This window comes from Stigmatopora nigra, chromosome 3 (genome assembly GCF_051989575.1).
Source record: "Stigmatopora nigra isolate UIUO_SnigA chromosome 3, RoL_Snig_1.1, whole genome shotgun sequence".
Lineage (NCBI taxonomy): Eukaryota > Metazoa > Chordata > Actinopteri > Syngnathiformes > Syngnathidae > Stigmatopora > Stigmatopora nigra.
Window position 1 is genome coordinate 5,153,818 of NC_135510.1, and position 22,828 is coordinate 5,176,645.

Below are 22,828 nucleotides of genomic sequence, written 5' to 3' on the forward strand. Positions count from 1 at the left end.
CATGTCTGTGTTTCATCCCAAGTGTATTCAACTATTTCGCATGTCAAAACAAACTCCCAGGAGACAATAAAGAGTGCAAAATTAACATTATTTGACAAATACATGCTTTCATTTACCAATATGGCATCATAATTTCAGTACTTGTCTGCATTAAAATGAATCAAATATTTGGATTGACAGTAAATAAAAGACATGATTTAAAACAGTCACCCCCATCATGTCCTCAAGTCCCTTTTGTGTTTTAGTAGTGAAAAATTTCTTAAATCTGAATGAAAGAAGATGATTTCTTCAAATGAAAGAACTAAACACTGAGTTACATAAAGTGAAATGTCATGTGACCTTAATCTGCAGTAGAGGACGGAAGGCCTGCTAAAAAAAAAAAAAATCCAATGGGCAGCTCCCAGAAAAACACTTAAATATGGTTAATCAATTTATTTCGCCAGTAGCCAATTATGTAAGCAAGTGAAAAGTTATATACTTAAATACTCGAGTTCAGGTGTGGCCTTTGAGTACCTGCTGTGCAATTTAAAAAACAGATAAAACTCTAAAAAGGACTCTTCCACAAAAACAGTGAATACACATGCTCATAAAAGAATTTAGGAGCACATTGACAAACCAGGAAATTTGTTCACCAACCCTGATTAAAACACAATTGCATCTCCAGGGACTTTTTAAAGAAATTGAGCATAAACTCCTATAGGTCGTACAACTTCACGAATACAGTATACGTACCTCTCCATAAGAGAATAAAAGAAGAGAAAAGAGGCACTAGCTAAGTAGCGACCACAAGGCTTTCTTGGAACATTTTGAAGGAGGCAATGCTGATGCAGATTCAGAATTTTAACCATTCCCTTTTGTTTTCCATGAACCCTTTCATGCACATTTTCCCCAGTTTTTAGAGAGCGCTTATTTAACTCATTAATTGCACTTGAGAGCACTAGACGTCCAATCCATTTTGAATAGGAGGGACGAATGGTGTCGTCAATGGCGCTGAAAGATGAGCATTGAGGCCAGTCCTCATATTTTAAATGAAATTTGACATCTATTGCTCAATGGAATGCAATGAGTAAAGTATTATGGGGAGAAAAACTTCAGGGTTACTATTTGGGGCCGTAACTAGAGTATTTCTGTTGTTATTCATTTTAATTGAATAGATTTTTAGCATAACAGTCATCATTAGAAGGGCAAAAAAAGGCTATTTTGTTTAAAATTACTGAACAGTTGGTCGATAAAGGGTTAAAGGTCTTAAGCGTCAATTTTTGAATTACTACTATGCACTTTTTTGATCCTGAGTTAAAATGGCTTTAAATAATCGGGGTGGATGTACTTTGACAATTTTGTAGTTTGTTTCCCTTGTTTGACTATTAAAAAAAAGTTCTAAAAAATAAATCTTGGACCAGATATCGTCCATGGAATTGTCCTTGTTACACCAAGGGAGAACTGATGCTACGAGGAGGTACCAGACACGTCGTAGTCCACAATAAGCTGCTTGATGAATGAAAGTTTTTGGTGTAGATATTCACAACGTTTCTTCTCTTCTTGGTAATCGGGAAATTTCTGCGGAAAATCGAGAAACAAACCAAAAGAAATCAACGGGGGACGAATAAAGCTATACTGTAAATATGAATCCTACACAAAGTCTCTTACCTTTCGATACTTTTTGTATTTTTCCAAAATTTGGTCTTCCATGACCTAAATGAAGTTGAACATATTTAAAACCAATTAATATAGTTTGACTCTTAATGGGCTTGATAATAAACACTGGTAGGAGGACGCACCTTGTGTTCTTTGGTGCCAGGCGCCATGCTCCTGATTTTGCACCCGAGCTGAACAAACATACGAGTGACGGCGGCGATTCGGGTGTGCAAATCTTTGTACTCGTCATACTCGGCGCTGAAATCCTCCTGGTATTGCTGACGTTGCTCTACGCTTGTGATCCTGACATACATGCTGCAAATACATCATACAAACACACAGAAAGATTAAGATGAAACATCAAATCGCACTTAGATGCAATGCAGCCGGTTACAATTACAATTTGTGGTTCCCTTCAATTCCACTTATTGACGCAATATGCACCAATTCATTCCAAAACATGTTTAAGTACTCGGCATCTCAATTCCTTGACACATAGTAATAATGTAGGAATTCTTTGAATTGACAGATTTATGAGTTGATGAGTGTTTAAATCTAAAATACCTAAGAAGGCAATACTTTTTCGTATTTAAAAATTGAGACAAAAGAGGTGCCTGGTGGCATAGTTGTTTAGTTTGGGCTGAATTCAAACAAAAAGATACAAATGTTGACATCTTTTTTGTACTCATGTGAAACAATAAATAAGAGTGCTCCATTATTTTATGAAACATGGAAAATAATTGTAGCATCTTTATCTATACTGTTTTAAAAACACCACATTTCCACAAATAAAAGCAACTCTAATTTATTCAATTTCTTTGACAATGCTTGTGGGCACAATACAGCTTTCCTTTAATTGTTAAAAAAAATGACTATCAATTCACAAAAACAAGATATATACACTTACCATACATAATCCGGCTTCTCGACTGAGTCCATGTCATTAATGATGTCGCAATCTATGAAAAAAAAAAACAACAACAGATAAACACATTAACATGGGGTTTAAAAGTAATAAAGAACAAGACACTTAAATAAAAGTCCACATGGAGCCAGAAAGATGAACTTAAGGCTGCAGACATTGGGGAGGTGTCACCTAGGGAAACTAAAGAGCTGTTATTGACCGAGTCAAGAACATAACAGGTAGGATAAGCACTCCTGAGAGAGAGAAAGAGAGAGAAAGAGACAGAGAAAGAGAGAGAGAAAGAGAGAGAGAAAGAAAGAGAAAGAGAGAGAGAGAGAGAGAGAGAGAGAGAGAGAGAGAGAGAGAGAGAGAGAGAGAGAGAGAGAGTTTACGGCTACTAACACACCCATTCTTATGAGATTATACTGTTCATATGCAAAAAATAAGGCTACCTGTGTTGATTAGGGGTGTCAATGGTGTGGTTAAAAAGCTATTTTGTGGTGGACCTATTAGAACATAGAGTATCTTTTATATATTAATTGCACTTTTTCATAGTTTGGCTGGAGCTGTTACCAATTCTCAAGGCCAAAATATATTAAAAGGAATCATTTTGAATGGAGTAGACTTGCCAAAAATTGAGTAAACATTTCCCACAACTATCCGCTAGGGGGTGGTCTTGGCTTGGTTTAAGAACCACTACAAAAGTAAGTTTCTAACACATTCATTTCTATTCCACTAAGGTGCGACCTATATATGTTTTTTCGGTGTTTAGTTGAGCAAATTGAATTAAATTGAATTGTAGTGTGAAAAAAGGTATGTTCTAGTCACAAAGTGAGTTTTAAAAAATTGTTTTAAAAAGGAGTGTTTAGGCTTACTTCCAAGTTTGTGCAGATCAGGTTTGAGATCCGGACTGTCCCCTGACCATCTTTTGTCTTGGCGTTCTTTTAACCGTTCCCGCTCTTTGTCTTTGTGCTTTTTGAACTTTTTCTTCCGCTGCTGCTGCTGCTGAGCACATTCCGACTGGGGCTGAGGTGCCTCGTGGCTCATAGCTTTGGTGGTTCCGTGTCGGTCAGTCTCAGATACGTCGGAGTTATTTGAGGCTTTGAGAAGAGAGTCGCCTTGGTAGCTTCCATGACAGCTCCCAATAGGGTTATCAGTTCTCTGGAATTCTGGCTTTGGGGGCAAACTAGGAGATGGAATTGTGGATGTTCCCTTTTTGTTTAAAAGTCCATTCCTGGTTGGTTGCTCTCGTGTTGTGTGATCACTTTGCCTTTGCCTTTTTGCAGATTGAGCTTGGAGACAGTCTGCAGAAACCGGACGTTTCTGGAAGATCGGGAAGACATGATTCAGATAGTGTTCTGACTAAGATCAAATCAAATTTACACACCAAAAACAGTCATTCAGGGGGAGAAATGATACAGATAGTGTTCTGACTGAGATCAAATCAAATTTACACAGCAAAAAAACAGTCTTTGCTTACCACAATGGGGTTCTTTGCCAGACTGTGCTGTAATGTTGTGTCCTCAAACGACTTCTCTGCTGAGGCTTGAGGATTCTTTGAATGGCCCTTCACATGAGGCTGCAACTTCCTGAGAACAGAAGGAAAAGATGAAGAATGGACAGCCAGAAGAGGCACACTGAAAAAGATAAAGGAAAAGTGAAGACCTCGTAATGTGGCCAAGCCCTTTGACCACCCGACCAACACGATAGGTGTCACGGAGTATTACAATAGCAGAGATTTAATGGCCGTCAATCAAACACACCTCGACAACAACCTACTAACGAGCTGTCGCTCCTCTTCGTTGTAGCCGGGCCAGTCCTTCTGTACATACTTGTAGAAATCATCTTTCAGGAGGTAGCTGCTGTCTTTGGGGTTGAATTTAGCTGTCTGAAATACAAGATACAGCTTGTTTCAGATTTTATAAAAGTAAACATAAATGTCTAAATTTTTCGTGTCATTCTATGCAGGTTTTACGATTATTGCACTCATTCTAATGACAGCATTTTGTGGATTTTCTTTTCTTCTTCATCACAGAGAATTAAAACTTTAGCTAATGGGGTGAGACGCTCTGTCTGCGGTTTATTATCTTTTGAGGGAAGTAGACAGAGTGTCCCGAGCCCAAAACAAACACATCTGCAAAGATAAGTGCAGCATTACGACAATTACACACAAACACAAGACGGCGGAAAAAAAACACGTATTAAACGCCATATTTTCTAATCAGGTCTCTTCACTCTGTCTTAATTGCGATTAGTATTTTATTTAAGCGTGTTCATGTTAGTTATTTCTATCACAGTCTGACTGAGATTTAAATACATGTAATTATTCCATGTATTCATTTTCATATTGGATTTTTGGCTGTTCGGCTAGTACAATATAGCGCACGGGTCAGGAACCTTTTTGATGGAAAGAGCCATAAACAATTCATATTTTTTAACTGTTAATCCTTGAGTGACATATATGAAAAAAGTGCCTTTTTTAGTCACAAAAGTACAAAAAGTCTCAGAATTCTTTTGACAACATTGTTACGATGTTGTTAATCAATGAGTATCAATGAAAATATCCATACAGAAGAGTGCAATGGAAAAAAATATATGATTATAAGGCACTGGAGGTAGTGTCAATGCCATAATAACAATGTAACACTCCTATTCCTGCACTTTCTCACCAGGAATTTCCATAGTTTACCTCAACTGTTAGCATAGAGCCATATGCATCCATCAAAAGAGCCATATGTGGCTCCCGGGCCATAGGTTCTCTACCCCTGATATAACGTGCGCTAGGCCATACCTCCTCCAATATGGCGCAGAGTTCTGCTTTGTCCCTGGCACCAAGCCGCTCTCTCTCCAGCCACAGCAGAAGCTCTGGCTTTCTGTAGGACTTGATAGCCAACAGGTGAATGAGGCGCTCCCTGAGGGGCTTGTGGTGGGCCGTGGACAAACTGCCGCTCCACCGGCTGGGCGCTTTGCAAAAGCCGCCGTCTGACGCAGACACAATGGGCGCCCTCTTATGAAACTTGACACTTTTACCTGTGCGCACAATACAGACAAGCTTGATTAATCACCAGGGGATCAACTGGAATGAGCTTTTTTTTGACAGAGGGTCACACTGACATGACGCCGACAGTTTTCCGTCCACCTTGAAAAACAAAGTCGTTGTAACATGAGTAGCCTGGTCGCTCAATCCAGTTGGACAAAAGAGATCGTTCAATTTTAAGAATAATATATAAAATAAAATTCAAGTTGATTTGTCTTAGCTGGCTTGGCTAACTTAGCTTCTATTGTATCTAAAAATGCAAGAGGTTTGAGGTATTATAAGATTTGTGACTTTTAGAATTTCCGTTCAAATGTCACAAATTAGATTAGATTTTAGAAATTAAACACTAAACTGCGTGGTTGGTTGATGTTGATACGGTACCGATACTAAATATAATAATTTTCCTCATATATCATCATATGCTCATTTTTTTCAGATACGTGTGTAGCTGGCGGCCATCTTGGGTAGGGCGACCAGTGGATGGAAACTGGATTTAACTCGCAGCATTACCACGATTTTTCTTCCTTGATGACATCATTTTAGTATCATATCAGTACCAATAGCATTGTTATTATCGGTGTCAGTGAAACACTAGTATTTAATCAAAAAAAATTGTAACCATCCAGTAGGCAAATTTACAAAAACAACAAGACTTGATCATGAAATGAGGTCTGATTTAGGTCTTCAACTGAAATAATACCAATTGTAGTCTAGTGTTTCCAAACCATTGTGCCGTGAGCAATGGCCAGGGCATCAACTTTGCTTATAGCTTATCTGATTACATATTAACCTGAAATTTGAAGGTCACATTGGGGGGTCTTCATTTCAACAGCAAAACAGAATGTTGAAAGCTAAATATGTTATTCTTCCCCTTAAATGAACTGACCTGTTTCCCAACTGGCAAAGCCTAAATCTGGTCCAAAGTATTTTGAATTTCAACAAGAGTCTGACTGACGAAGGGGGGTCCAACAATCCTGCCAGGGAACAATATTGCGCAAATGCTCTACGCACTGAAGAAATAAAATAGAAGAAGCTTGCCAGTGTCAACGAGGCACACTTGATTTATACCTGAAGATTATTCCCATAATTTGCAACGTCATATCAAACAATAGAAATGTTATCGCAGGTTAAAACGCGATTAATTTCACCGAAAGGAGCAGATTTAGAAGATCTTGGAGCTTAAACCGATAAGATTTCAGAGGTGGGTACTTACTCGGATGTGTGGATCCAGGTTTGATCTCAATAGCAGAGCGACTCCAGCTGTCCTTCTCCACCTGAGACACCCTTTCACGTGTCATCTGGTAGGAATCCTCTGTGGCGCACACAGTGATCTTGTCCTGGATGACTCCTTGACCTTGCAGCTGCTCGCGGCCGTCACTGCAGAACCAAAATTACAACGAAAAAAAACAAAATGATGAGCAGAGGAGCCTTGAGCCGTCAACCCTGAGAAGACAAAGTCCACTGAATGACGTCACAGCGGCAGACCACCAAGGACTCAACGCTGTGTGGTTTGCGGTGGGGGTTACTTAGTTTATATTATGTCCTAGAATGGATATAACCGAGGATGCGACATAGTAAAAAAAGAAAAAAGCTTCAAAGCAAGATCCAGCCCCGCTGAAAACCTAGTTTGGCACCATCAAATTTGTATCTAAACAGCTGCTTTGCTAAACTTTTCTAGGACAAAAGTCACGAGTTGAGTACAAAAAGACCTGTTCTGCTTCAGTTGTATGCACGACCGCAGACTTTCAAGCCTTTCTTTTGGAAATACCTCACTTTTGGGACCAGCTCAAATAAAACCTGTGGAAATTCAATGTTCTCCCTTCCAGAAACGATAAAGTTGTTTGTTCTTTTTCCTGTCACTTAGCCTGTTAGAATAATACAAGCACAGGCCTGGAAACAGAGCTGCTTTAAGATAGCTGTCCTGCAAAGACGATAGCAGACGGCCCGAGCTAATAATCAAAGAAAATGTAATAAGCGGTGCAATATGACGTCCTACCTCGATACATATTGATGGATGCAGTCGAAACTTGCTTGAGGCTGGTCTTTGGGGTCGCTGGATAAGTAGAAAGAAAAAATCCGAAATGCATTGGGTGACTCCACTGTGGGAGCTGGCAGCTTGATGTACTATGAAGGGAAAGAAAAGAACAATGTCGGTGATAAGGTCGAGACTGTCTTTACTACAGCATCACAATGTAAACATAAGACGACTCAGCATTTCGAAATTATAAAACAACAGGCACCTCCACAAGGTTAGCATGCCAGATTGACAGTTCTGCGATTGCGGGTTCAATCTCAGGTTCAGCCCTGTGGCGTTTGCTTGTTATCCCCGGGCTTGTGTGGGTTTTCTCTGGGTACTCCGGTTTCCTCCCACATCCGCAAAACATGCATGTTAGGCTGGTTGAACACTAATTTGCCCCTAGCTATGAGTGATTGGTTGTTTGTCTCATTTCGGCCTGCGATTGGCTTGTCACCGATTCAGGGTGTCGCCCCCTTGTGAGGATAAGCGGTACAAAAAATGAATGAGTAAAAAAAAATAAGAGGTTCACTTTGTTGTTTTAGCTCCCTGGACAAGTCTTTACTCGCAAGCTTTAAACAATGTGCACTCGTACAACTTTATAGTCATTTTGACTCGGATGAAAGTTACATATCACTTGGCTAAAACTAAACAGGTAGCTTATTTTAAGCATGTGACATAACACTAATGGGACGGTGTACTATTTAACTCTTCAATAGACTTGTTAAGCTTGTGTTGGTTAATCCCTGATTTGTTGTAAGAGTGGTTAGAAATCTTTTTAAATTGCAGGACGGTTAAATTCACATCAGTGATAGACTTTCCGTTGAGCTAGCACTTTTAAACAATTTGGAAGGATTTGCTAGAGACATTGGTGACCTAAAGATTGTCCACATTCTATCTCAATTTATCCACTAGCAGGAGCAACGATAGTCATCCAATCCAATTGACCTGGGAGGGGACTCAGTTCACATGGAATGGACGTCTATCACCGACAATGGCAGTCAATTAGTTACAATTCTTCCCTACATTTCCAGGAAATTCATTTCCAAGTAAGAAACTGACTGTGTGGTACTTAAAGCAACAACATGACTACACGATGTGGGGTAAAAAAAATAGGGAAAAAAAGCCATTTCACAAGACTGGGGCTGCAGGACAGTGTTTCGATGGCCATGCAGCTATAAAACCTTTCTGGTCTTGTTAAAAAGCCAGCTTTCAAGCTAACTAGGAGCACATGGCTATACATGATTTATTTGAAATGGGCGTGCTTTTGTCAGTGAGAAGAGCATAAAGAGACCCTCGCGGAGTGAATCATCAGACCTTCTTTACAATGACAACTCTAGTAAGATTAGACTATCGTAATATTTAGCCAAAGAAATTTCAGAACGATGGTACAATCAGAAGACAAGATTGGCAAGGTGTGGAACTCATTGAGTATTTCTGAGAAATCAATTCATCAATGGTCAGGATTACAGGACTTGCATAACTGTTTCGTGTGGTGAAAAAAAGTCTCTTATAACACACTTGTTCCACTTTGCCAAGCACTACGAAAAAAGCACAGCTAATCTTCACCCTTCGCCGAGTTCCCAATGTTGCATGAGCATCAATAACAGGTAGACAGAATACCATGTGTAGTTTAATTCATCATCCAAGTACAGTAGTTCCTCAAAGACCATATCCTATAATGCTAAGCTATTCTGATAGTTTGCTATGAGTCAAATGTGTCAAAGTGGCGGCCCGGGGGCCAAATCTGGCCCGTCGCCGCATCATTTTGTGTGGCCCGGGAAAGTAAATCACGAGTGCCAACTTTCTGTTTTTGGATCAAATTATAATTTATAGTATAGATGTATATTAAATTTCCAAATTTTTCCCCTTTTAAATCAATAATTTTTTATCAATATTTTCTGTGTTTTAGTTCAAAAATCATTTTGGAAAATATAAAAATTTATTTAAAAAAAAGCTAAAATAAACATTATTTTAGATCTATCAAAAACTATTCAGGGCTTTTAATCCATTTATTAAAAAAACATCTAAATTATTATATCTAAAATGGATATGATAATAATATTGCGGCTCGCGAACCAACCCGAGTCTGACACCCCTGTCATAGTTGGTTTAACTTTAGTTGACAGTTGCAGTACGAGTGTGAAAAGGTTACTTGGAAAAGTATTGTTTGTACTTGGAAAGCATTCATTGCCACACAAGGATTCAATCCGTAAGAACAAAACAAAATGTTCGAAACACAAAAGCCTTTCAACAATAACGCAGCAATAGTGAAAGTGGAAAAAGTCAAATGCTTCCACACTTACGACATTCCTTATCTTTTTGATAGCTCTGTTTCTCGCCAATCGCACCACACTTTGAATTATTTACTTATTTCTTGAAAAAAAGTGCTTTCGTGGTTAGTGAAAAGAAAACGTGTGCTAGATGAGCATCAGTTTCACTCTGAATCAAGTCTTCATAAAAGCTAGACAGGAAAAAGCTGTTCCTGAGGTTATCAAACTGCAAAGTTGATGGAACAAAAACTGTGAGAGACTGCTGTCGGTGCACGGGGCTTATGTTTCCTGCGAGCTGTTGGCTGAATGTGGCGTCGGGGTGTAGAACTCATGCAGCCTATTGTTTCCATATCCTCTGCAGCCTGAGTAATGGCCTTCTGAAAACAGGCCCTCTTTTGTTGCGGCCTCCTGGGCTGCAAGAGCCATGGCACGGCCTCGCCTCGCCTCTCTGGTTTGACAAGAGGAGGAGGGGAGGACAAGAAGCGATTGCCAGACAAACCTGTCGCCACCACCGCTGTCCGTTAACAGCGGGAGGCAAACCACCCTTGGCTGGATTCAAAATGCTCACAAGCCATGTGTGACTATGTTAATCCAGTTTGAGCAACAGGAGGCTGATCTCCAGCTCCTCACACTCTAGCGTAATCAGCATTTCTGCCACTCAGAGCAAGGCCAAGGATGGGCTATCTATGACACACGCAAACATGTGCAAGTGAGACCGTCTGGCTGCCTCCTCATCCTTGATGCTGTCAAATAAACTCGGGCTTTCATTCCAAACAAAGGGCGAGAGGTTTACCAAGAACACTGTATGCCAATTGTGTTGATTTGATCCTGCCAAAAATCCATTGGGATAGGTTTCGGCATACTCAAGAAAATGATGTGGATAAGCAATCCAGCGAATGGATAGGGGAAAAAAATCACTATGCTCTTTCTTGAACAATTAGAATCGTTATTGTCAAAACTACACTGCTACAACTGAACGCAAGCGCTAGATTGGGTCACTCGAAAAGCAATTACCCATCATGCATATCAGTATACAGAGTTGCTGCTTAAATTGGAAATCTTTGACATTAAGTATTGATGTCCCGATCTGGTACTCGGTATTGACGTCCAATATCGCAATTTTTAGGTATTGGATTGTATCGGATTTGGTCACAAGATCGGTTTCAATCTAGTGGTCGCGATCCAACATTCTAGTCAAATCAGAAGTAATAAAAAATAAAAAATCTGCATCGGGACAGCTTAGCATGAAACCAATGCAAAATGTATCTAGCTAGATACATTGGTTGCAATTGGATACAAAGACAATATCTTTAAAGCAATAACTATTTCACTTCAATTTAATTCGGATGTAACATGATTTGATCTAAAAAAAAGGCGTTAAAATTGGATATGATGTGAGAATTTTGATTATTCATCATCAAGGTCCAGGTGCAACATTGAGATATACAAGATCAATAGCCATATATCTACAACGTAAGCATATCGATTGCATTCTTTTCAATACTGACATTTACCAGTGAATCCAGTCAAGTCCTTTAAACCAAAGTGACCTAGTTTTGCATCTGTTATCATTTATCTCTATCTTATTATTGACTTTTTGATAACGCTTGAGCCGGCTGGGTCCACACTCTGTCGCGTGGTGAAATTCACATGCTAGGTGATTAATGCGTCTGCCTCCAGTGGGAGACAGTGCATGTAATCAAGACTGAGCTTGTAATCACCACCCATTTGCAATTTTGTAGCAAAACAGCCCCACAAGCCTCAATGCTTGAAGGGAAGAAGAGGAAGTCAGATTGCATCCTTGAGATTTTCCCAAAAGTGATGCCAAGAAGAATTTGTTTCTGACAGGTGCTCGAGGCCACTCTGTCGACTTCAACAAATTGTGGGTCACCCCCTCCCCGCACAGCCCCAAAGCAAGGCTACGCATACTCTTGACGCATGTGTGCAGTGGAGAAACAAGTGCCATTTTATTTCGCATAAATTTCTACCGTGGACTTTCACATGAAGGAATTAGATTGGACACAGTTCATGTAAGCCGAGATGAACCGGTTCATCAAAGAGTAAAGTCTTTTTTCAACCATGTCAGTGGCAAATTGTCCAAAAATCTAAAATTTGTCGGCATAAATATTGAACACCACTGGATATTACTCATAATATCTCTGTTTTTGAAAATGTTGGGATAAGTCCAAAGCTCACCACCATAGTGAGCACTAACTAAAATTGTATTCTAAATTACTTAGTTGGCTCAGATTACTTAACAAAAGTGACTGGCATTAAAGAGTCTTAGATATTTTAGAATTTACCTAGCCGGGATGTGACTTTTTATACTTTTATATTAGTATTTATGTTTTTTTTTTTTAAGTGGGAAAACGCACTATGAGGAATAGAACCACCAATTTTGTTATATGCAGCTGTGTATGATGACAATGAAGGCTTGTGATTTTTTTTATTTTTTTATTTTGTGTGAATAACGCTAAATATGAAAATCAAAATGTTTTTAGATCCCTGATAATGGATGAAATAAAAATAATGGTTAACTGTGACGTCAGTCATACCCACGGAGATTAATGTTAATAGACTGGAACACAGGTGCATTTGATAAGCATTAATGATATCACAAAGATGAGCGGACAATTTGAGATACTCACATTTGATTGGCTAGTATCATATGCACAATAATGAGATGTTTACATGGACTAAAAAGGATTCCACTTCCTAAAAGTACACTTTGTTTGTTCTCCCTCTATCACTGCACATCTTAAAAGTGACATTTTGTTTTGTTTGCAGTCAAGGTTAAGCTATTGGCTGCCAGATGTCAAAAAATGTCCATCAGCGTCATTACGACATATTGAAAGACTGCATTAAATAAAACAAACGTAACATTTGAACTTTCCTCTCAATTTAGTTTGTTGGTGTTTTACTTCATGCTACATATCTTACTCAGCACTTCCAGTAATCACCAACCATGGAAAATGAAACATTGTCCCCAAGTTGCACAACTTTCTTGAAAAATGTGTTTTTCTCGTGTCAGTTTCAGCTCCATTAAATGCACAGCGGGGCTTTTTTTTGTATCATTTAAACTCCGCTTGAGGGTAGAGCACATTACATCTGGACTGACTGTAATGTATTAGTACAAGGGAAGTCAATTCATTGTGGGTGACAAAACACAGGCCGCATACCCCGTCTCCTTGTTATTCAAATAAAGAGGCAAGGATGTGCGTGCACATGCACGACGCGCACCACACACACACACACAGTGTGTCCCCCTCGGGGGATTTTGACCGGTCTTGCTGGCTAAAGACCACTGCACAATAGGCCGGGGGTGCGGGACATGAATAAATCATGCCTTTAGCACAAAAACAAGATGCAAACACACTAAGACAAAATGAAAAGTTGAATGGCTCTTTTTAACTGGAGCACATATAAAAATGCAGTACAACAGGTTGCATTTTGACCAATATTGCTTCCGAAAGACAGCAAAAACATATACTGTTTGTTAACTACTCTACTAATATGAGGGAGACGACAATACAGAGAAAGCTGATGTCGTCCGGCTTTAAGAAAGTCCTATAATTAGCTCTAAACATTCATTTGGTAAATGACTGTTTAGAAAGCTATCACTAGAAGAGCGAAGAATGGAATGTGATGGGATAAATTTGACAGGTCCCCAATGGGAAAGAAGTCCAGCAGAACGTTGAAGGTCCTGGAAGACGTATAATAAGGACTATGTCCCAGTTACTAAGTGACATTAAGAAATTGGTAGGAAAATAAGTAAAATTAAAATGCCAATAAAACTGAAATCAGCATTCCACAGGAAATTTTGAACCAACCTTTTGGATACTAATAGCAAAAAAAAAAAAACAAGTAGTACGGCAAAAGTAATATTCTCAGTTGTGACATAGGAGTAACTTTTGCTTTTTGTTCAATTTGCTGTGTGCATACCTTAATCAGTCACGGTGGTACAAATGTTTCGAAACATGACAAACTATCACAGCACAATGAATATAGGAGAATTTTGCTGGGTTCAAATCCCGGTCGGTTCATCTATGTGGAGTTTGCATGCTCTCCCCTGGCCTGTGTGGGTTTCTTCCGGGTACTCCGGTTTCCTCCCACATTCCAAAGACATGCATGGTAGGCTGATTGGACACTCTAAATATAGGTGTAAGTGTGAATGGTTGTCCTTGTATACCCTAGACCAGTGTTTCCCAACCACTGTGCCGCGGCACACTAGTGTGCCGTGAGCGATGGTCAGGTGTGCCGTGGGAAATTGCAAGAAGTCATACAATGTGATATTGAGAGAGAAACATTAATATGAATATAAGGAGATTAAAATGGAACTATTGCAAGGTTCAAATCAAAATATGACGAACGTTAAATTGTAGATTATACTATTATTTCATTCAAGTTGTGAAACAGTAATTTTGTTGCTTATTTTTCTCTAAGCCGAAACGGAGGTTGTCTGGTTTCTAGGGCATCAACTTTTGCCGACGTAAAGTCTGTGTGAGCACAATTTTTTTTGCGGAATATTAGGAGATTTAAGTAATATTTAGAGAAAAATCATAAAATGATGCGATCAATAGCTTTACTTGTTTATTTGCAGCACTCAAACCGGAAGTTGTTCAGGGTCCACAGGCTAAATTTTCGTGACATTAGGTCATTGTGAAAAATTAGATTTTGGAATAATTTCTGATGCGATTTCTGCTGATAAAACTTCGATGAGAATAACTATTATAAATATAGGCGACAAAGATTTTCAGATGGTGGTGTCCCTTGAGATTTTTTTCAATGCAAAAAGTGTGCCTCGGCTCAAAAAAGGTTGGGATACACTGCCCTAGACTGGGAGGATTGACAGCGAATGATCAAAATGGATTGGACATTGAGTGCCATCAAAGGCCGCCAATACATTAATGAGCTATCTAAAAAGGTTGTTCAATCCTAAAAGTTTGCTGAAGAAAATTTTAATGATAGACACACTGCTATTAAAACGTATAGTAATATTCACAGACGTGAAAACAGCAACACCTGCTCCAACGTTTCTCACTTTGTTAGCCTTGGCAGGCAAAACAAAGTTACAGGTCTTGTCTCGACAGGAAAGTTGCAATCTGTAGCTATTTCCCACCAGTCTGTGCAATTAGCATGGACTGAAAAGTAAAATATTCCCAAGGGTCATAGTGGTCGCTAGCCATTTCTGACAATATTACACAGAGATATCATCTGGTGCCGGTTGCTGTAGATTTTGGATAATATTGGTGTTAAAAAAAAAGGTTCCTAACTTAGCATCAACAAATGTGAACGGGATTAAGTTACGGCATGAAAAGCGAGCCAGTTTACGTCATTTGCCAAATGAATGCTTCTGATTCCACTCTTGACTCTGCATGTGAAAGTGTCCCTCGCACCACCCGCTGTCGCTTCACGGTCCCCAGCCTGACCCAGTGACCTGTAAGCCTTTATGTGCTGGAAGCGTGAGGCCATGTTATGGATCATAAAAGCACATAGGAGAATAATCGACTCTCACAGCAAAATCATGGAGGAAAGTGACTAAAATCCGATTTCAAATTGCAACTGAACACATTTTCTTCTGATGGGTAAGGCAGCATCTATTATTTTTTTTGCATATTCTTCAACAATAATTGACTCGTGGTTGAAACAAACAAAAATGCTTGGAAGCCCACCAGGTTTTTAAAGTATTGTGGGAATTTCTTCATAAAAATGATGTACAAAAGCAGAAAAAAACCCAGAAATTAGCATGAACTGACATTTTTCTAAAAGACAAGATCTTTATAATGTGCATAAATTACAAATTTTCATTTTCCTTATGTGTAATAAGCAGACTTTAGATAAATGTTGGGATTAATTTAGCCAACCAAATGTGAGTATCGCTAATTAGTCTACTTTTCATGTTATGTCATTAATACTCATTAGCATGTGTACATACCTGTGCACAATAACATAAGTGTTTATTTGTACAAGTGTTTTAATTATATGAGGTCTAAGAAATTGGCAAATTGCATACTTAAACATTTTAAGAAACCATCTTTTGTATTGTAATGTCATTTGGGATTGTAGGTTTTATTAAGAAATCACGTGTGAAAGTGATGTAGTATTCATTTATTATAAATAGTAATTGATTCTAAATTTTTGCTTAGTGACAAATGGGTCATTCCATTCTTTTTGTATTGTAATAGAGGACCCATTCAAATTGATCAAGAAAAAAAGTTATATATGCACACCAAAAACCCGAGATACTTAACCTCCTAAACCACAGAGGAATTTAATGACAATTGCGATCATTTAAATGGAAAATAAGCATGTACTCACCCCTTGATTCCCCTCGAAACAAATTGACGGCTCATTTGGTAAATTAGCCTGCGGTGGAAGAGGGGAAAAATACGCATTTTTAGATGAGTGCGTGTGCTTAAACCTAGTCTGTCATTTGGCATTTTTAAGCTAAATTTAAGCAGGCAATTCTAGCAAACGATACATCAACAATAGCACAGGAGAATGCGATTGAAACGTGAGTGAAGATTGAGTCAGGAAACCAAGTTTGAACAAGTTTCCAAGTGGTTCGGTCGGGACGCGACACAGGTACCTTGAGGTTCTGGTAAGCCTCCAAAGCTCGAATGGCGGTGTCGGTGAGTTTGACGTGATGAAGCGTCCTGTTGGGTCCGTTTTTGTGATTGCTGAGGTTGCTTTTCCCGCACGACAGCCCATAACGGCGGTCCGGGCCAAGCGATGCCATCGCCGGCTGTCCAACCCTGATCGGAGTCGGCTCACCGATAATAAAAAGCTGCCTTGGCTTCTCGAGACGCTCCGAGCGGCTGACGTCAGGCGACGTCACAAAGTGGGCGGGGCCATGATGACGACACCCAATTTCGCAAGCGCTTGACTTCTTGCCTTCTTTTATCTGCATGACTTCCAGCCGCTGGGCTAATTGTGCTCGCGTATTCATTAGATCCAAAAGTATGAAACAGTTGAAGGTAAGTTCTTTCATTTATTTTCTGAACCACTCATCCTCACAAGGGTCGCAGGGGGGGTACTGGAGCCTATCCCAGATGACTTCAGGGACACCCTCAATTGGTGGCCAGCCAATCACAGGGCACGATGAGACTGACAAACATGCCCAGAGTCATACATAAGGGCAATTTAGAGAGTCCAACCAACCAAGCATGCACCTTTTTTAAAACCAGAGTACCCAGAGAAAACCCATGCAAACTCCGCATAGACTGACCTGGATTCAAACCTAGAACAGAATTGTGAGGCCAACACACTAACCACTTTACTGTTGGTAAACCTAACAGTACCCCAAAGTGGGTCAGTCCTATAATCTGCACCAGAAAAGATTACGCTGAGGTGTTAATAGCTTTAGTTATTGTCATTTTGTCAAACACTCCTCCAGTGTCTCATTGGTAAGACTCAGTCAACACAATGTCCAAAAAGGAGCCATTAAAAATAAAACACTACTTCAATAGTCATTCAAATCTTGCCACTTATTTGATCAATAAATAAATAAAACAAAAAGACTTGTGTGTTATATTACACTATGTCACCGGCCTAAAATATGAGTGAGCCAAAAGCCAGGGAGAAAGTGCAAAAGGAACAGTGGCAGTAGCCAAAGCAGGTGAATCTGACAAGCATAAGCCCATTTAGCTAATTTCTTAAGCTGCTGTGAATGAAAGCACGTAACAGGAGGAGGAGGAGGAGGTTACTATGGGTTAAAGGAGCCAGAGCAGATTGGACAAAACATCATCCACTGCACATGCATGCAAAACTTTGTTCATTAAAACGCTTTGCACCTTCTGCAATTACACCACAACCATTTCTAAGTTAAAAAAATGATTATATGGTTCTCAGTAAAGTCAATAACATCAATTAAAATATAATCATAATAAAATCTGAGATTTGACAGCCCAAGACAAGCAAATCTACCAATACACCAAGAGTGACTATACGTATACACTTTGAAAATATATTAAAATACAGTAAGATTTGGTCTAGTTTGCCATTTTTGAGTTGCTAGAAAGATTTGAGCCACTTTTTTTAAGAGTGCCCAGAGCGAGGTCTCAAAAACGTCTTCTTCATGAGGACACTAAGTAGCTAACATCTCCATTATTGACAAATATCAATGACATATCTTAGGTTTACTCCAGTGATGAATATGCATTGATTGTGAGAGCAGGGTTAAAAAAAACTAAACGCCTCACGCCTGATTGATTAAAAAGGTGTAATTAAAATCTCCCTGACCTCCTACTCCATGTGCCTGGCTCATCTGTCTCATCCATTCATTGTCTGCACTTTGCCATCTGCTTCGTGGGAAGTGCCTTAAACCTGGTGATCCCCCTCGGGAACAGGGCACCACACCTGAGTTGACATTATTCACAAAGGATAGTCTCTCCCTTCCTTATAAAACTGCCTACATTCACATAGAAAGTGCCTCTCTTCGGTCACTTTAAAATCCACTTTCACGAGAGATCACCAAGATAACGGGTTCATAAAAATGTTTTAAAACGCTGTAGTCGCGAGAAAGCCAAGGTTTTACGGTGCAAAGTGAAAGAATTTCAAGGCTACGTGTCAGTCGCAAGGCATCTTGGCAGTAGATTATTCACTAGCTAGTCTGTTTAAAAATAATGTTACATGTTTTGTGAGTGGCCTTTTTTGGTGGTAATACAAAAGTTAAGTAGGCCGGACCATTTTAGATATATTTAGATTTTTTAGAACTGGATTAAAATCCTTGAATATTCAGTTTTCTATAGATCTAAAATAATGTTTAATTGAGCTTTTTTTAAGATATAGTTCTAGATTTTACAAAATGATTTTTGAACTAAAAACACAGAAAAATTGATTAAAAATGACAATTATTGATTTAAAAGGGGGGAAAATCAGGAAATGTAACATACATCTATATCTATCAATTTAATTTGATCCTAAAACAGAAATTCAGCACTCATCATTTACTTTCTCGGGCCGCACAAAATGATGTGGCGGGCCAGATATGGCCCCCGGGCCGCTACTTTGACACATGTGGTTTAAGTGAATGAGTATAGCTAAAAACATTATTTTATTGTAGTTACTATTAGTAGAATTCAAGATATGAAAGAACACTGAGGAGTGAGGAAACAGACCCAGGTGCGTGGCGCTTTACTGAGCTAGCTTTACAGGTGCCACTTTAACACTGACAACAGGTTTTATGTATCACTCCACACATAAACACAAAAAGGGTCAAACAAGAGCATATCAGTTCTAGCACAACTGCAAAAAATATACTATGTTCAGCTTGGCTTGTCTAATAATTCCAGTTGCCTTTCGTTTGCGGCACGTGCCGTCTAGGAACATCACACTGTAGACAACAATGAATGGAGGATCTATTAAATTGGGACCAGGAATCCGTGTCCATTTGAAAGCGCAGCGACACACTGTGACAGAGCGATCCCATAAAAGTCACCAGACACCAGACGACTCAAGCGTTTCTACCCAGAGACCAGGAAGTGCTTGTGACATTGACATTATGCCAAGACTGACTTTTACAGTACTCCTTAAAGAATACACCTAAAGCCCTAGTTGTTAGCGCATCTGCCTTGCAGTCAGAGGTTCAGAGTCTGAATCTCTACTTTAAAATGAAGGCATTGTATGCCAATGCTGCACAATATGTAATCTTTGAAATCTAGTTTCCAAGCGCTAGTCGTCTTAACCAAAAATGGTCGCCAATGCCAAACACAACTGAAGAGGACGAGAAGAGTTTTAATTCTGGTTAAGGTCAAATGTGTTCATGAAGCAGTCATATTTTCGACATATGGGGCTATGCTTTAATTGTTAAGCAGTAATTCCAGGAAGGATTTCAAGTTTTACGAAAAACCTACGTTTTTTAGAAGGAAAAACTGTAAAAAGCAGGCTAGCGTACTTGTATCTTCTGCTAGCATAAGTATTAGCACATACATATTTTCACCAACTGTGGACCTAATACAAGTATTATGTGTGATAACACATTGAAAAAGTAGTAAATACATGAAAGAAATCATTTAAAACCAGAGGTTTTAAAAATATGGTATTAGCGAGTAATTAATAAAGGAGTAATTAGTATCTGGATCATAAAAATGGTATCGGTGCAACACTATACATTAGTGCTGAAGTGAAGTCGCAATTATTCAACAAAGCTGGCGAGTGATGCATTGGCTTTTAAAGCCTGATTAGGGTTGTCCGTCACAAGCGGGTAATCACGTGTGAAAGCGCACACAGGAAGAGAAGATCTCACAAAAGGGCTACACCTCATCTTATCTGTGAATTTATTACCTCTCACTAGATGCCTATTCTTCCGCCGCATGACTGGAGCCGTCACATTTGTGACTGGAGGGGGGCTTCGGTGGCTCCCATGACTCATTTGCCCCACAGACGTCATCCTATTCAAGACAGGTGATTGGAGTCCATGCGACACCGTGACGGCACCCTCGCTGAACACTTTGATGACCATTTAGTGGATGCTAGATTATCTACACAATCCAGTTTTTGTTCAAAGGGCAGGACAACAGCTTCAGCGTGTGCTGCTCATCGGAAAAGAAATCTTTGCTAATTGCGCTAATCTTCATCGCAATGGCTGAATAAGCATTCGGACTCGGAGGAGACTCCTAACTTCTAATTCTGTCCTTCACAATATTTGTCTCCACTGTATCCTCTGATGGCAAAGTCGCTAAGGATAGTTTTTTAGTCCTCCGACCAAGCCAAGAGGGAATTAAATGCGCCCATCTAGTCTTCTGTGCTTCATCAACTCCAGATGGGAGAGGACTTCCCTTGTGTGCTGCCATGGAGGACTCGGAGACCTGTTGCCATGGAGGAGACTCCCCTTTCATGGATAGTACTTATAGTCAGGAGTATTTGATGGTCTATATACCGATTTGCATTAAGGAAGTATTACATAGTTATGTTTTCAGGTTGCTTTTGCCAATGTATTTAGTAGTGGTCACCCACAAAAATAAATCAATTATAAAAATAAAACCTAAAGCAAAACAAGCCATGAGCGAGGCTACTTGTTTGACACAAAGCATGTCATTTCTGAACATTTTGCCTTTTTCAAATCAAATCATCAAATCAAAAGCCTTTATAATGTCATTATACAACAGCTGCGTATAACAAAACTAGTGTTGGTACTCCAGAAAGTGCCTGCTTCAGTAAAAATATAAATGATCAATTTAAAAAGTCACGTCCGGGCAACGTAATTCTAAAATTTTGCACAGTCTAAGATATTGCACATTATTATTGCACACCCCAAAGTTTCATCTATCACTTCAGGTAGGTTTGCATTAAAAGCAATTAATTTTTTTGTTGATGCATATAACCAGTTTGATTTCACACTTTTGGAGGAAACTAAAACCTTGCATCCAAAAAAAAAAAAAAACGTTCGTGGTAATCTTAACCATGTGACAATTTTTGGCAATTTAAACACTGAAAAAATGATCCCTCAATGCCACCCATCCCAATTGAAATGGATTGGGCAAATGGGTTTACTATTAGCCTGTTTTAAGGGGCTGGCACTGCCTTATTAAGGTGGGCCACTGCTCACCCATTTCCCATAAACTGCTGGGCCAATAACAAGAATGGATTTCATTACCAAGCACCTGTGAAATGCAAAGCACGCATGAAGCCCCACATACTGTACGTACATATAGATAGATGGATTGTATTTTCACTGGCATCATTGCCAGGCGGTCGATAATTGTGCGAAACACATCGGATGCAAATTTGCAAATTCAACGACTCTTTGCGTGCTAATTATAGCTCACTTCATTTCATCGTTATAAAAAGTGCCTTAACAAATCTAGGGTTGGCCTCGTTACGACAAGGACGCTGTCCTACTTGTGCATCGTTACAAATAATGACCAGGCTCTTACAATCAGGTTGAATTGTGACATTGGCAGTTTGTACTCACACGTCCAGAAAGATTTACACGCTGAACTTCTTTGGCAGGGACAGCCAAGTAAACATGGCAAGCCAGCCAGGAGACAGGGAGTTCATTCACACAGGCAACCTGGAGACGCAAAAAGAGAACACCAATGGAAAAAAAATTTAACATCTGTTAGCAGGAGAAACCTAAGACTCTTATTTTTGAAAAATCCATTTTATGTTATGAACTCGAAATCAGGCATTCTGTCTACTCTGGACACGAGAAATGGTCGTTACCGTGATAACCAATTTGGACATGTGGTCTGGACAATGTCGAGATTTAATTTTACTTTTGTAATGACTTGGTGAAGCACTCTTGGCCATTTTCTATCATTGCTTTCATCTGTGGTCGTTATTTGCCTTTCATAACGCGGTACCCACGGCAAGGCTTTTTTGACATAAGCCTGTTGCATTTGGAGAAGACGTGATATACTCGTTCATTTCGCTCTTGTCAGAGAGGAAGGCCAGTGGAAGGGCTGTGTCTGGTGTAATTTTAGCACACAATGAAAAGAGAAAAAACCTTCATTTTCTCATCCCATGACTGCTTTTATATGAAAGATAACATTTGATTACAGTCTGAGATATTTCACTTGGGTGGAAGATACATTTCAAAATTGGCATGATGGGACTTTGGGCTCAGATAATGCTTAAAAAAATGATCTGAGTTCAAAGTAATTGTTGGAACATCGCAGGCTTGTTTTAGTTACATCACAAAGAATCCTGACTGAAACGGGAAAAATCTTTGCTTTCATGTGAGGATCAACAATGTGGAGCCCAATACAATTGGAAATAAACTAATGAGATCTATTAGAATTAGAAAATATATACAATGTAGTGCTTTTCTGACTTTTTTTTTAATATCAGGTTTGAACCCTTGCAGTTGTGTATGGGAAATTGAAGCCAAGACAAGAGGTCGAGCGGTGCAACATCTGCACAACAGGAGAAATGATGCTCACGTGTCTACTTATTCCACATCTTAAAAAGGTGGAACTAGAGTGGATGATCACATTGCATGCCACAAAAAGTTTAACAAATCA

General features: G+C 39.3%; 1 protein-coding gene across 2 annotated transcripts; it reads right to left on the minus strand.

The window, feature by feature from the left end:
* Positions 1 to 81: 81 nt before the first annotated feature.
* LOC144194771 (RNA polymerase II elongation factor ELL-like) lies at positions 82 to 21,944 on the minus strand. Of its 2 annotated transcripts, XM_077714062.1 has the most exons (12): positions 16,453 to 16,675; positions 16,182 to 16,229; positions 7,573 to 7,700; positions 6,790 to 6,953; positions 5,331 to 5,569; positions 4,303 to 4,427; positions 4,020 to 4,128; positions 3,415 to 3,862; positions 2,543 to 2,594; positions 1,779 to 1,950; positions 1,648 to 1,692; positions 82 to 1,557 (listed from the first exon to the last, which is right to left on the minus strand). In XM_077714062.1, the coding sequence occupies exons 1-12, from the start codon at positions 16,600 to 16,602 to the stop codon at positions 1,447 to 1,449; spliced, it is 1,791 nt and encodes a 596-aa protein (XP_077570188.1). In that variant the 5' UTR covers positions 16,603 to 16,675; the 3' UTR covers positions 82 to 1,446. The 2 variants fall into 2 exon arrangements, with proteins under 2 accessions (XP_077570188.1, XP_077570189.1); XM_077714063.1 differs by lacking the exons at positions 16,182 to 16,229; positions 16,453 to 16,675 and adding an exon at positions 21,778 to 21,944.
* Between the last annotated feature and the right edge of the window lie 884 nt (positions 21,945 to 22,828).

Excerpts from the sequence above, each read along its gene's own strand:
- LOC144194771 (XM_077714062.1), bottom strand. The coding sequence starts at position 16,602 with ATGGCATCGCTTGGCCCGGACCGCCGTTATGGGCTGTCGTGCGGGAAA. Across the intron at positions 6,954-7,572 it reads ATCCATCAATATGTATCGAG|TGACGGCCGCGAGCAGCTGC; the intron begins GTAGGACGTCAT and ends TTGGTTCTGCAG. Across the intron at positions 4,428-5,330 it reads TCTGCGCCATATTGGAGGAG|ACAGCTAAATTCAACCCCAA; the intron begins GTATGGCCTAGC and ends CTTGTATTTCAG.